At 54.7% G+C, this 15,465-nt stretch overlaps 1 protein-coding gene across 4 annotated transcripts in view; it reads left to right on the forward strand.

Annotated features, from left to right (window-relative positions):
* The first annotated feature begins 366 nt into the window (after positions 1-366).
* The window catches only part of MAEA (macrophage erythroblast attacher, E3 ubiquitin ligase), a 52,494-nt gene continuing 37,395 nt past the window's right edge, over positions 367-15,465 (forward strand). Inside the window, exon 1 of one of the 4 annotated variants that reach the window (XM_004038321.4) lies at positions 367-566. In XM_004038321.4, the coding sequence (XP_004038369.1) occupies positions 498-566 (69 nt within the window). In that variant the 5' untranslated portion in view covers positions 367-497. The remainder of the gene's footprint in view (positions 567-15,465) is intronic. The other 3 variants (XM_004038322.4, XM_063705161.1, XM_055384313.2) reach the window with 3 other exon arrangements.

Consider the following 15,465-nt stretch of genomic DNA (forward strand, 5'->3'; position numbering starts at 1 on the left):
TGTAAATCGGTCAAAATAGGGCCAAAGAAAAATAGCTGGCTACAGGTGCATGTGGCCAGGCGTTTTGTCGGCGTTGCCCTTGGTACCGCAGACACGAGGGACCCACAGGGGACCACCCCGCGGGAGCCCCGAGTAACTGGACGGACGCCAAGTCCCCCAGCCCGCTCGGCCCCAGCTCCACCCGCCCGGGCCGCAGCTCGCACCCCATCGGCCCGCCCCGGGCCAGGAGCATCCCCAGCCCCGGCGTCTGCGGCCTGAACCCGGTAGCGAATTCAAGGTGGAAACCGCCAGCCGGGGCTATCGTTGATTGGCTGAACGAGAGGAAACCCGGCAGTGATTGGTTCGCGCCTTCTTCCGCCTCCGGCCGACTGGGCGGATACGATTGGTGCAGGGGCATCGGCCCGCCCCCATCCCGCTCCGGCCGGCGCGTGGCGTCATTTCCCGGCGTGCAGCGCGCTCGCGCGTTCCCCGCCCGCTAATGTTTTGGCCGCTTCAAGATGGCGGTGCAGGAGTCGGCGGCTCAGTTGTCCATGACCCTGAAGGTCCAGGAGTACCCGACCCTCAAGGTGGGCGCCTGCGCCGCGCAGGCTGAGGGCAGCGAAGGCGTCTCCAGCCAGTGCCCTCGGGCCGCGAGGGGCCGCCCCGGGAGGGCCAGCGGCGAGGGCGGCGGGAGCTGGGCGCGGCCTCGCGGGGCTGTGCGGGCTTCTCAGGGGCGCACGGTCCGCGCCGGGCAGGTGTGGCGTGGGCGGCGGCTTTGGCCCTGCCAGGCGCCCGACTGTGGCCCCTCTGCTTGAAGAGCTGCGTGAGCCGAGCCAGCGACGACTGTGGCAGCGCGAAGGGTGGCGAATTTGGGGCTGGGGTGGAAGCCGGAGTTTGCGGGGCGTGGGGTCTCTGGCGCCCAGGCAGACGGAGTGCGCGGCGTGCCCAGCCAGTGCCCGGCCGCCCTCCCGGGAGCCCAGGGCTGGGAGGTGCCGGCTGCGCCGGTCGCTAGTTAGGAACTGTAAGGAGAAACCTCACGGCCTGATGGCACCCAGCGACCTTTTTGATGGGCGTCACCAAACCTGAAATACAGCTCTTGCCGTCCGGCTGCCGGTTGCGTGACCTTGGGTGGTCACCTAGCCACGTCGCACTGCTTAGAATGAAATTTGTGCTCCTAGTAGAAGGAGCCGATACTTGTTCTTTACCTAGTTAGTAGAGGATTTGATATGAAGCACCTGGGAAGGAATTCCTTAAAAGATCAAGGTCATAGCTTTCCTAGAGCTGCGGCTGAGCTTTGTGGTTCTGTGTTGCCTTCCTGGAGAGCTGCGTAGCTTCTCTCTCCCAGAGCGCTCTGGTGTTCACGTCCGTCTCAGGACGGACGGTGTGGCGACAGGTGTGGAGGATGCAGTATGGCCAGGTTGCTGTGCGTTCCCCCAGCCCCAGGGCAGTTCAGCAAAGGGCTGAAGAGCACAGGCTGTGAGCCATCCTGCTGGGGTGTGAATCTTACTGGGAGACATCAGGGCCCACTTGGTGACTGTTTATTCTTGTCAGGTTTAAGCAATGGTAGCGCCTGTGTCACCTCAGGGTGAAATGGTGTGATCACGTATTGTTTCAAGCAGTGCCTAGCATTCATTAAAAGGTCCCTGCTACAGTTAGCGCTGCTGGAGTCAGGCTGTACCCTGGTGTAGCTGGTCTTCATAGGAAAGCAGAAGCAAGCTTCTCCTCCTCTTTATTAACTAGCGGTTTATTTCATATTTTTAAAAAGAAACGGGGTTTCACTGTTGCCTAGGGTGGTTTTGGATTCCAGGACTTAAGCGATCCTCCTGCCTTTTGACCTCCCAAAGCGCTGGGCTGGCAGGTGTGAACCACGCGCCCGGCACACTAATGGTTTCGCAGTGGGGTTTCATGGTGCTTGTGTGTCCAGCACTTCTTTTGATCAAGGAAGGGAGGGCAATGTTGCTGACATTACCAAAGGTCTAGCCTCTTGCTAGATCCCTCCAAGATGTAGGTGGTTGGTTTTTTGGTTTTTAATACTCAGTAACATTAGTGGATCTCTGTTGGTTTAGAGATGGAGACCCTGCAGCTGAGAGAGGTCTATACAAGGACATTGTGGTGATATTAGTAGGGAGTCCTAACCACTGACCACTTTGTCTCACGCAGTGCACCTCCAGGCCTGTCATTTCAGCTAACACACAAGAAGGCTTGAAGATCAGAACCGTGGTGGTTTGTCACTTCTGGTACTGGCTGGTGAATGTGGGAAACACTAGATAGGAAAAGTTTCCAGAAATCCTTTCATTGTGTATTGAAGGAACTAGGAAGGAAGATGGAAGGTCTCCGGAAAGGATTCTTCTTCAGGTCTTCTGCTGTTTTGTAATCGTGAATGTAGTTTGTATTCCAGAGTGATTGCATAGCTTCTGATTAAAATAGTCATGCAGATAGTCATACAGGTAAAGAGATATTATAGTGTTATAATTTCTCTGTTGACACTTGTGTCACTACTGAGTTAAAACTTTTTTTCGTAGAAGTTTTCAGGAGTGATTCCTAGTGGATAATGGAGGTGTTTTGCTGGGAAACTAGGGATCCTTGATTTAGAAGCATTTATTGGTATAGAATTAAACAGAACATGCTGAGCTCACAGCTCAAGAGCTGCACTCTTCAGTTTCCAGGAGGGGCCAGCGCAGATGTCAGAGAAGGGACCGAGGGCTGCAGGACTGGGGTTGTGGAAGGTGGGGGGTGGATGTCCTGCTTCTCTAGTCTGAGAGCACGTCCTCCTGCAGGGTGGTAGCAGCTGGCATGCTCTGGACTGGATCTTCACCTGGTAAGAGTTAAACTGCTTTCCTGCCATGTGAGTCCTCCACAGACTCACAGGGGATTCCTTTCTCTTCAGAGGGCTTGGTAGCCCTAGGTGGGTTTCAGCAGTAACACCTGGGATGTCTGCTTCCTCACAGCGTCAGGGCGGCTGGTGGGGCTCCGGGGTGCCTGGCAGATACTTATTTTTCTATTTTCCTGGTGAAGTGGGAAGAGAATGGAACAGACGTGAATTGCTGCAGCCAACACGCACTGACCTTGGGCACCTCTGTCGTCATGAGCTTCTATTTCCACCAAAGGGGTGGACCAGGCTGTGAACATTTGGGCTGGATGAGCCTTTGTCGGTGGTGGGGGCTGTGCAGTATAGGATGTTTAGCAGCATCCCTGGTGTCTGCCTGCCAGATGCCAAAAGCATGCCCCCAAAATGTCTTCAGACATTGCTAGATGTGCCCTGGGGACATGCACACACCCATGAGAATTGCTGGGCTGGATCCTGCTTTAAGGGACTTGTTTCTTCCTCTTACCAAACGGAGGTGTGGCTCATGAGGACTCAGCCTTGCGTCCTGGCTGTGGCTGTGTCTTTTTGCTGTCAAATGCTGTGAACGCCGTCTGGTGTAGGGTGGTGGGTAATGCCTTGTGGGGGAGGGGAAAGATGAATAACTCACCATCTTTTTTTTTTTTTTTCTTCTTTTTTGAGACGGAGTCTCGCTCTGTTGCCCAGGCTGGAGCGCAGTGGCACAATCTCAGCTCACTGCAACCTCTGCCTCCCAGATTCAAGCAATTCTCCTACCTCAGCCTCCCGAGTAGCTGAGATTACAGGCACCCGCCACCATGCCCAGCTAATTTTTTGTATTTTTTAGTAGAGACGTGGTTTCTCCATGTTGTCCAGCTGGTCTTGAACTCCTGACCTCAGGAATTCACCATCTTTCAATTCAACATGCATAGTTCACCATCTTGAATTGGAAGCCCTTGCTTTCATTATTTTGTAAAAGGTTTTTTTTTTTTTCTGATTATAAAAGTAATTTGATGAGTTGGGTGCGGTGGTGTGCACCTGTAGTCCCAGCTAATTGGGAAGCTGAGGCGAGAGGATCACTTGAGCCAGGAGATCCAGGCTGTGGTGAACCGAGATTGCGCCACTGCCTTCCAGCCTGGGTGACAGAGTGAGACCCTGTCTCAAATAATAAATAAATAAAAGTAATTTGTTTTTTCTTCAAGTTACCCTGCTGCACAGAGAGAACTTCATTAACATTTTGGTGTATCTACTCCTACTATTTCCCTTCAGATAGCCAAAGAAAAATAATAGTTTAGAGAATTTCACATGGGTGTCTGCACAGCCCAGGGCGGGAAGCGGCGTTCATCACCTGGAGACCCTGGTCTGGACCTGGCTCCTCTCTGTGAACCCCACCTGGGCCCACCTCTCCTCTCTTGGAGCCCCAGCAAGGGTTCCCAGCTCCAGTGAGTCCTCTCACACCCGAGGTGGTGATGCTGTCCTCTCCCCAGAGGACAGGCTGAGAAACACCGGGCTTGTGGTTGCATTCTCAGGTGTCTGAATTCTCTACAGGAAGATCTGCATGTTCTGCCTTTGGTTTGATGACAGTCTGGTTGCCCAGGCATGGCCCTGATGCCTCACAGCCTGGGTCTGTGCCTGTGGTAGGGAGTTCGGGTGCCAGCTGTGTGCTGAAGTTGTAACTGCTCCTCCGCCTTTTGTAGTTTTCTTCACTCCATCTTGGCTGGATTTGGGAGGATCATGTGTTCTCGAGTGTGAGAAACACAGGCAACCACGAAGCGTTTGACTTATTGACACACACATTGGGTTGGACCCTGGTGATGCTGTGTCTGAGGAGTCTTAGGCCGGGTCTCCTCCTCTTCTGTGGCCAGCTTTTTCGATGTACTTCATCTGCAGTAACGTCACAGCCCTCCAGAATCCGCCCGGTCTCTAGAGCACAGTGGAAATTCCTTCTGCCCAGAAGAGCCATGGTTTGCCCTTTGTGGCTCCCAGCTCCACTCCCCTCGCCTCTCCCACCGTTCGCTGGTGGTTTGGCCCTGGGCTGGCTTCCGCGGCCTCCGTGCTGGCACAGGTCTTCCCTCCCAGGCCTGGGCCTTTCCAGCTGGTTGGGCAAGGCTGAGATGAGGATGTAGACTTGAATTCACTGCTAGCTGGGGGGTTGGTTTTGTTTTTGTTTTTTAAGTATTATTTTTTAACACATTTCAAGTCAAGAAAGGGCTTTTTAATGCCTGATTCACCGTAATGGCTGGGCTAGGTTGGAGGCAGTACTGACGTGAGGCCTGGAGCGGCCCTGGGACCTAAGCAAGGCACCGCCGCGGGGGTGCAGAGCAGGGCTGCAGGTGCACTTAGCTTCTCCCATGCCCTCCTCCTCCGCAGCGGTCTGAGAGCCTCCATCGGCCAGGTACGGTCAGGCCCTGCACAGTCAGGCCCTGGGCTAGCATGATGGGGAGACAAGTGAGGCCCCTGTCTACGCTCCGGCGGGAGGGAGGCATCAGCACAAGCGCACACAGACATCTCAGATCCTTTAAAGACACTGATGAGGTTGAGGTGAATGTTGGACAGTGGCAGGGGGTGGGGGTGGGGCCGGGGGCGGGGGCAGGGGCAGGGGCTGGGGCGGGGGTGGGGATGAGCTTCCTCCAGTGAATGCGATATTGTGTGGTTGGCGGAGCTAAGTTTTGGGGTGAGGCTCTGTGGACCGTGTTGAAGTCCTGGCCAGCTCTCACCCCAGTAGGCACACAGGCACACAGCACCATTGGGGTGATGTGGCTGGGGGTGTCCCCGAGCTGTGCAGGGAGGGTCTCACAGTGAGACTGGGTGCTGGGCAGTGACTGGGTCTGTGGGTACAGTGGTCAGCAGAATGGGAAGCAAGCCCAAGGAGACACACTGGCACCAGAACGAAGACAAGGCCGGCCGGTGCCTGTAGCATGTGACTGCCCCGTCTGCAGAGAGGCCGTGCTGCGAGCCCCACCCTCTGGGGGCTTCAGGCCGAGTGGGGATGTCTGGGTGCTGACCCAGGCATTGCAAAGCACACTTCCTGCCGGGGTAACTGCTGATGATTTTTAGGTCTGTTATTTCAGAATCGTTATAGCTAGGGGCCATTATTTTGAAAACCTGAACAAAAAGAATTATTCACTGTGTTAATACCACATTTAGTGACTGTTGAGCTGAATGTGGCTGAGCAGAAGAAAGCACCTGCTGTGCTGATGGCCGGCTGTGGACCCGGACCGGGACCCTGAGTGCTGCCCCACTCGAGGGAGGGGCCCAGAGCAGTCTCCTTCCTCTCCTCCCAGGCGAGCCTTTCATACCTATCCTTGTCTCAGACTTTCCCTCCTACTTCATGCTCGCCCATGCCTGTCACGCAGACCCTGCCTGACCTGCACCTGCTCCCACACCTGTGGTGGATGAGCCCCATCACCCGCACCTGTACCCCCCTCACCCGCTCCTGTACCCCCTCACCCACTCCTATACCCCCTCACCTACGCCTGTGCCCCCTACACCCGCGCCTGTGCCCCCTTCACCCACGCCTGTGCCCCCCTCACCCGTGCCTGTATCCCCCTCACCCGCTCCTGTACCCCCTCACCCGCTCCTGTACCCCCTCACCCGCGCCTGTGCCCCCTTCACCCGCGCCTGTGCCCCCCTCACCCACGCCTGTGCCCCCCTCACCCGTGCCTGTATCCCCCTCTCCCGCTCCTGTACCCCCTCACCCGCTCCTGTACCCCCTCACCCGCGCCTGTGCCCCCTTCACCCGCGCCTGTGCCCCCCTCACCTGTGCCCCCCTCACCCACGCCTGTGCCCCCTCACCCGTGCCTGTATCCCCCTCACCCGCTCCTGTACCCCCTCACCCGCGCCTGTGCCCCCTTCACCCACGCCTGTGCCCCCCTCACCCACGCCTGTGCCCCCCTCACCCGCTCCTGTGCCCCCCTCACCCGCTCCTGTACCCCCCTCACCCGCGCCTGTGCCCCCTCACCCGCGCCTGTGCCCCCCTCCCCAGCGCCTGTGCCCCCCTCACCCGTGCCTCTGCCCCCCTCACACGCGCCTGTGTCCCCCTCCCCAGCGCCTGTGCCCCCTCACCCGCGCCTGTGCCCCCTCACCCGCGCCTGTGCCCTCCTCACCCATGCCTGTGCCCACCTCACCCCCGCCTTTGCCCCTTCACCTGCGTCTGCACCGCCCTCACCTGTGCTGCCTTCACCTGCACCCCCTCACCCACACCTGTGCCACCCTCGCCCGCACCTGTGCCACCCTCACCCACGTCTGCACTGCCCTCACCTGTGCTGCCCTCACTTGTGCCCCCCACCTGTGCCTTTGCCCCCTCACCTGCTCCTCCCTCACCTGCTCCTGCACCACCTTCACGTGCGCCCCCCACCTACATCTGCACCTCACCTATGCTACCCTCACCTGTGCCCCCCCACCCGCACCTGTGCCCCCCCACCCGTGCCTGTGCAGCCCTCACCCATGCCATTCCTCACCTGTACCCCTCTCACCCATGCCTGTGCCGTTCCGCACCCGTGCCTGTGCCCCCCTCACCCGTGCCTGTGCCTCCCTCACCCGTGCCTGTGCCCCCCTCACCCGTGCCTGTGCCTCCCTCACCTGCGCTGTGCCCCCCTCACTTGCACTGTGCCCCCCTCACCTGTGCTGTGCCCTTTGCCTCGTGGCTGCTCCTGCACTTGTTTCTCCCTCTCTGTTGGTCGGTTTTCCCATTGGCTGTGCAGCTCCCTGGTGTGCACATGGCTCTGAGTCTTCCTCTCGTGAACTAAACCCCTTCCTTGCCCCCCCGTCCTCCTCCAACTACTACTCCCTGTCTCTGCCCCTTCATGTCTCTCTTCCTGTTTTACCTAAATCAGATTTTTGCCCCCCAACACTCCACCCAGATGTTCCTCTTGAGGACAGGGTGATGCTCCTGAAAGTGGTCAGTCCACAGCGGACCCCACTGCCTCGAGACGCTCCCGTGACACCATCCTCTGGGCTGTCCCCACCCCTCGCTGCATGTCCTCACTTGCCTATGCTGTCTTCTCTAGTCTTGGAGGCTTTTTGTTTTATGTCACCAGCCAGCCCTCCAGAGGTTGTGTGGCTTCACAGACGGTCTCCAAGCTCCTGTCCCCACACTGCTGCCCTCCCCAGGCCTCTCCCTGAGGCCGTCCCGTGTAGTCACCTCCGGGAGCTCTCTTCGCATGTCTGGGAGGCAGTTCAAAGATACAATACCAGGCGCAAAACCAAATGCCGCATCTCGGCCTTGGAGCCCCAGACGAGCCCCAGACCTGCCTTACTAAGCCACCCTTCCCAAGTCAGTTGACAGTGATGTCCCCCGGCACGTGTTCAGTGACAGCCGAGAACTCGGAGGTTTTCTCGATTTCTGTTTCTCACGTTTATCCTTGAGTCCACGATGGCTGCTGGGGCCGTGGCCTTCGCAGCCAGGAGGAGGGTAAGGGGGAATCAGTGCCGCCCCGCGTGGCCAGCTCCCTGCATGGGGCCTTAGTGGAGATCCTCCCACGTGTTTGCACTTGAGCTCATTACCCAGAGCGTGGGGCTGGCCATTTCTAGCTTTGAAGGAGCCTGAAAAAGTACGTGGGTGTGTGTGTGTGTATGTATACATATATAGAGAGAGAGCACGTGCTTGAGTGTGGGCTCATTGCTGCCCTAAATAAAATTAGGATGTGGTTCCTTTTGCCCTTTGTCCCTTGCCTGCCTGGTTTCCTTTGCAGCACTCTTCACAGTCTGACGCGGTCGTCGCCTGCATCTCTCTGTGCTTTGGTTGGGCGTCTCCTTTAGAGCGTCTGCTCTGCGAGGGCAGGGGCCGTCCTTTGTCGTTGTTCACGTCACACCCACGAGTGCCTGGCACAGGAGTCAGTCAGTGGCTGTTGGCCGAACCAATTTCTCCGCCGTCTGTCTGGGAAATTCCTAAACTTCGCATCTCACTTTTGTCCACTTGCCGCATTCCAGAGTATGTCTTGGTCTCATGGCCTGTGCCCTCATCTGGATGTGGTCAGCCTCTTGCATTTCCTTTCTCCCTTGCCTCCACCCCTCGCGATGTAGCCCCAGCCCCTGCCCTTCTCTGCTTCCCATTGTTCTAGAACATTCCAGCATGGAAACCCCACTGTGCAAGGCCCCTGCACTGGCCACAGAAGCCGCACCTAACTGCTGAGGAACCCGGTTGCTGCCTGGAGTGGGTGTCAAGTACTGCCTGGCAGCATGGCCATGCTTCTTGAGGCATTTTAGCACCCTGTACCCCAGGTACTGTTCCATATGCCCCTCCTTCTCCAGGAGCCCCCCATGCCTGCCCCGTCCTTGTGCTCTGCTCGCGGCTTGGCCCTGTCTGTCACCTGCCCGCTTGTGCTCACTGTCTCCTTCCTGTTACTGGAGATATGTCATTTGTGCCCCGCCCAAGGCCAGCCTTTGTTCATGCACCCGACCGCCTGCCCCATCCCTGTGACCTGAAGAGGCATGTGCCATCTTCCGGTTATCCACGAAGAGGCACACACGCCGTCTTCCGGTTATCCACGAAGAGGCACACGCGCCGTCTTCCGGTTATCCACGAAGAGGCACACGTGCTGTCTTCCGGTTATCCACGAAGAGGCACACGCGCCGTCTTCTGGTTAACTGTGTGCGGGACCCACAGGTCCCCTGTGTCTGAGCCAGCCCTGCCTTGGGGTCTCTGGAATTGCTTCTTATCTGGTTTTACCCCCATCACAGTGCTATAGTCAGGGCACCAGGTAACCCCAAGACACTGCTGAGACCCATGATGGATTCTTGCTGCCCATCTCGACCTCTCACAGGGCTGGAACACAGCTCACCCCCTTGGGCTCCTAGAGCGCCATCCTCGCGTTTCCCCCCGGGCTCAGTCCTTGGCCCTGGGTGTTGCTGTGAGCACCGCTGCCTTGGTGCTCTCACAGGGTCTAGTGGACTCATAGGACCCTCTGTGTATACTGATGACTCCCAGGCAGGTATCTTCCCAACCCCAGAGCCCTGTATCCAGTAGCCTGTAAAACATACCCACTTGGCAAGGCACTTGGGCATTAAAATTATTATTATTTTTAGAGATGGGATCTCACTCTGGCACCCAGGCGGGAGTGCAGTGGCATGATCACAGCTCACTGCAGCCTTGACCTCCTGGGCTCAGGCGATCTTCCTGCCTCCGTGTCCAGCTAATTTTTTTATTTGTAGAGATAGGTTCTCGCTCCATTGTCTAGGCTGGTCTCCATCTCTTGGGCTCAAGCAATCCTCCCTCCTGGGCCTCCAAAAGTGTTGGAATAACAGGTGTGAGCCACCATGCCCAGCTCCTTGGCATATTTAGATCTGAGCTTATCATCTTAACACCTGCTGCCCAAACCAATTCTACCAGTCTCCCTTCTCTTCGGGAAGGGCAGCCCCTCCATCTCCCTTGGTCAGGCCAGAACCTTCAGGTTGGCCTTGATGCCTCTGTTGTCACAGCTCATGCCCAGCCCATCTGCCCCTCCACCCTGGCGTCAGGACATGCCCAGGCCCAGCTGCTGCTGCTCTTCCCGCCTCTGCCCCTGTGGCTCAAGTCGCGTCTCTCTCTGGAATATTGAATAGCCTTCTGGCTGCTCCTGCTCTGCTCATGCCCACCCCGGCTGCCCCAGCGCTAGATCCTGTCGTCTTTTTGTTCTAGGAGTTTCCTGTCCTGGGGATGAAGGCCAGGGTCGTTACAGTGGCTCCCAGGCCCTTTGCCCTGTAGGGTGCTGGGCCAGTGGCCTCTCTGCCGCCGTTCAGCCAGGCCAGCATGCCGAGCCCAGGGTTTTACTGCCACCTTCCTCTGTCTGGAGCGCTCCTTCCACAGATGTCCGTGGTCCCATGTCCTCACGTTCAATCTTTGCCAACGTCCGTGGTCCCATGTCCTCACCTCCTTCAATCTTCGCTGAGCTGTCACCTTGTGAAGCTTCTCTGACTCCGTTGTTGAAACTGCAGCCCCAGCATCTCCCACTTCTGCCCTTTTCCCTCGTGAGTCGTGACCGCTGTCTCACATAATGGTATTTTGCTTGTTTCTGACCACTGGGATTATAAGCTCTTTTGAAGGATAGAGAAGAAATAAATTCTCCAATTAACAAATGAACAAAATAATATTAAATATTATTTTGGCAATTCTGTCTAAAGCAGTGAGAATTGAAATAGAAGGAAGTGTAACCATTGAGAAAGTCAGCACAATAACGGGGCATACAGTAAGTGCACGAAACCCAGTCGCCATCCTCTATGTCACCGCCAGCCAGTTAGAACACATCCCATTCACCATAACCCAAAGCAGCAGAGACAGACGATCCAACAGCGTCCTTAGCAGGCAGCCTGACTGCCACGGAGCTGTTTCAGGAAAGGCCCGAAGGAAGATTGGCACTAGCAGGGGATGCCGTGTTTCTGCATGAAAACCGTAATGGTATCATATTGTTCTTTTTGTGTTTGATAAATATTTCTTATTTATAATGAAAGGGACACCAAGAAGGGCTGGGCCCTGCCAGACACCACAGCCAGGTATGTAACTGCCAAAGTTGTGACCTTGTGGCAGAACAGCTGGCTCCCTTTGAAATGTTTTATGGAAAGGTGAGAGAGGAAGCTCTGCTAATGTTGTGATTATGAACTGACACTCCTGCCCGCTTGCAGTCTCTGTTGTTTGGTCAGGGAGTGACCAGGGGATGAGGGCACTGGACCGCGTGGGGCACGGCCCCGGCTCTTCCGTGCTGCCGGCTTCCGAGGCTGGGGCTGCGTGGTGTGCGTGTGTGCCGCTGCCGCAGGTCGCATACCCTTTCCAAGACGGACCAGTGGCTTAAAAAGGTTCCTGCAAGGAAGTGGCTGGCTAAGGCTGGGCCTAACTGGGCGTGCACACAACAGGGAGCGCAGAGCTCAGGGCCGACAGCGCTCTTGCCACTGCGAGCTTTGTAGGGCGCAACATCAATCTGGTCACATCCCCTCAGAAGTTGACTGGAAGTGTCATTTTTTCAAGAAGCCTCTTAGGGGATTCAAAGCGTTTTTCCTTGGTGAGCCTCCCTCAGGGTATGTGCTGTGCTTGGGGAGATTAGCTCAGGATGGCAGGAAGCCACCGTGATTACGTGCCCCACACCAGAACATGAGACTGGCCCCTCCAGGACGGAGAGGGATGTAAACTGCCACCCAGGGCTTAATCCAGCACTTCTGGCCCTGTGATGAGCTTCGTGATCAATATTTAGAAACCTCTTCTGGTTAATTGCAAAAGACAAAGAGCCTCATGCATTGGGGAAATTCTTCCTTCCCGTGCTGGTGAAAACATGATGATGACACACTGAAATGCGTTTCTTTTTGTCAGCAAATTCTGTCAGAAGCACGGCAAACACTGGAGAAGGTTTGAGGAAGCGCATCCTGAAGCTGATGGCACCGTGTGGGGGCAGCGGGCGGGCAGGTGCAGACATTTCACGCATGTCTCCACTCACACTGCTTGCCACATTCTGTTTCAGTGACGAAATCAGGGAGGATTACTTCTGTGAGTCACCAAAGGGGAAGATGTACTGGAGGAGATGTAATTTAACATTCGCTAAGTAGAGAAATCCCGTGATCATAAAAAGCTGTAATGCAACAAATTACTTAGGAAAAATTGGGGAGATGTGATAAATAAAAGTTTAATTCTTTGGTATAACCAGATAAGATAGAACCAGAATTTAAAAGGAAATACCAAGCCAGGCACAGCGGCTCATGCCTGTAATCCCAGCACTTTGGGAGGCTGAGGCAGGAGGATCACTTGAGCCAGGAGCTCAAGGCTGCAGTGAGCCATGATTGTGTCCCTGCACTCCAGCCTGAGCAGCAGAGTGAGGCCCTGTATGAATGAATGAATAAGTAAGTGAAAAAGTAAATAAAAATAAATAAGCACTGGACAAGAGACACAGACAAAATGTGTAGAAGGAAAAAAAATGTTAGGTTGAATCATATACAGTTGTTATTTTTGTAAGTTAAAAGTGATGACCGAGTAGACCTATAACAGGTGAAGTTACTACAAAAAACCTCACAAAGAAAAGCCTGAGACCAGATGGTTTCACTGATGAATTCTGTTAAACATTTAAAGAAGGATTTATACCAACTCTTCTAAAAACAGTTAAGGAGGGATTACATCCCACCTCCTTCTATGAGGCCAGTATAACTTTGATATAACCTTGAATCAGACAAAGACATCACAAGAAAACCATAGACCATTGTTCCAGATGAAAGAAAATAGATGCCAAAATATTCAACAAAATCTTAGAAAACTAAGAAAATCTAAGAAAACAAAATATAGAAAGGATTATGTGTCAGGACTAAGTAGGATTTCCCCCAGAAATGCAAAGTTGGTTCAACGTGTGAAAATCAATGTCATGTATCATATTAATAGAATGAAGGACAACAACCACATAATCATCTCAATAGATGCTACAAAAGTACTTTACACTGTGAGAAATCAGTGTTTGCTGTTTAAGTTGCCCAGTCTGTGATATTTTTGTTACAGCAGCCTGAGCTGACTAAGACAGCCGCTCAGAACAGGGAGAAAATGTTTGCCAGTCATATATCTGTTAAGGGTTTAGTATTCAGAATAGGTTAGGAACTCTTCTAGTTCATTAATACAAAGGCAAAAGAAAACTTGTTTTTTTGAGTTGGATTCTCACTCTGTCACCAGGCTGGAGTGCAGTGCAGTGGCGCCATCTCGGCTCACTGCAAGCTCCGCTTCCCGGGTTCATGCCATTCTTCTGCTTCAGCCTCCCAAGTAGCTGGGACTACAGGCACCTGCCACCATGCCTGGCTAATTTTTTTGTATTTTTAGTAGAGACGGGGTTTCACTGTGTTAGCCAGGTTGGTCTCGATCTCCTGACCTCGTGATCCGCCCGCCTCAGCCTCCCAAAGTGCTGGGATTACAGGAGTGAGCCACCACGCCCAGCCAAGAAAACATTTTTTAAATGAGCACACAATTTTAGCAAACTTCTGCAAAGATATACAAATGGCCACTAAGCACATCATTAATCCTTAGGGAAATACAAACTAAAACCACAGTGAGGTGCTGCTTCCTACCCCACCAGAAGGGCTGTAGCAAAAACAATGGCGAGTTGTTGGGTGTGAATGTGGGGAATTGAAATCCTCATATGCAGCCACCTCAGAAAACAACCTGGCCGTTCTTCAGGTGACACACGGAGTTACCATAGGACCTGGCAGTTCCCCTCCTCAGCTTATCCCCAAGAGCAGTAGAAACTCTTAAGAATGTCATCCTCGGGCCGGGTGCAGTGGCTCATGCCTGTAATCCCAGCACTTTGGGAGGCCAGGGCGGGTGGATCATGAGGTCAGGAGATTGAGACCATCCTGGCCAACATGGTGAAACCCCGTCTCTACTAAAAATACAAAAAAAAAAAAAGCCGGTCATGGTGGCGTGCACCTGTAGTCCCAGCTCCTTGGGAGGCTGAGGCAGGAGGATCACTTAAACCGGGGAGGCAGAGGTTACAGTGAGCTGAGATCGCACTACTGCACTCCAGCCTGGGCGACAGTGAGACTCTGTCTCAAAAAAAAGAATGTCATGTCCTTCTCGATAGCAGCCAGAGGTCCATCACTTGTGAATTCCTAAACAAACAGGTATACGAATACCACGGAAGACCATTCAGCCATGAAGAGGAATGGAGCGTCTCTGTATGCCACATCACAGGTGAACCTGGTAAACATGCTAAGTGAGAAAAGCCAGATAGAAAAGTCCACATCACGTGTGATTCCATTTATATGGAATTGGTTGGTGGTTGATTGCCTGGGTCTGAGGGGACTACAGCGGGTTCCTTTATTGGAGTGATGAAAATCTTCTAGATGTAGAGTGGTTTGTACAACCTTGTGCTTATTCTAAAAACTACTAAATTGTACATATTAAAAGGGTGAATTTTACGGCCTGTGAATTGTATCAGTAAAAATTGGTAAAATTAAAAATGACATTGGGATTTTTTGTATGATTCAGCTTAATAGACAACTGAAGAGCATGCTTGCACAGTGCCGGCAGGGCAGGGGGGTCCGGCAGGGCAGGGTGGGGGTCTGGCAGGGCAGGGGGGTCCGGCAGGGCACGGGGGTCGGTCAGGGCAGGGTGGGGGTCCGGCAGGGCAGAGTGGGGGTCCGGCAGGGCAGGGTGGGGGTCTGGCAGGGCAGGGGGGTCCGGCAGGGCACGGGGGTCCGGCAGGGCACGGGGGTCCGGCAGGGCAGGGGGGTCCGGCAGGGCAGGGTGGGGGTCTGGCAGGGCAGGGGGGTCCGGCAGGGCACGGGGGTCGGTCAGGGCAGGGTGGGGGTCCGGCAGGGCAGGGTGGGGGCCGGTCAGGGCAGGGTGGGGGTCCGGCAGGGCAGGGGGCGTCCGTGGTGTGCAGCTCTGCACACAGGAGTCGGGATTTTTTAGTCCAGGTCCATAGAAGTAGAATACCTGGGTTGAAGGGTGAGGCCCAGGCTCTGTAGCTCCTGTCAAACCCCACGCACCCTCCTCCCCCTGTCAGTAGTGTGGCTCCAGTTTCCTTCGCCTCACCGGTGTGTTTTCTGTGAGCCCCAGGTGGCTGTTGAGCACTTGAGATGTTGCTGGTCCAAATCGTCGTGTGCTGTCAATGTAAAATATGCCCTGGCTTTCAAAGATTTAGTACAAAGAGGGTAAAGAATGTAAAATATCTAATGATTATTTATTGTTTGTTTATTTTGTATTTTTTTTGTAGAGACGGGGGTGTCTC

This window comes from Gorilla gorilla, chromosome 3, assembly GCF_029281585.2.
Source record: "Gorilla gorilla gorilla isolate KB3781 chromosome 3, NHGRI_mGorGor1-v2.1_pri, whole genome shotgun sequence".
Taxonomy (NCBI): Eukaryota; Metazoa; Chordata; class Mammalia; order Primates; family Hominidae; genus Gorilla; species Gorilla gorilla.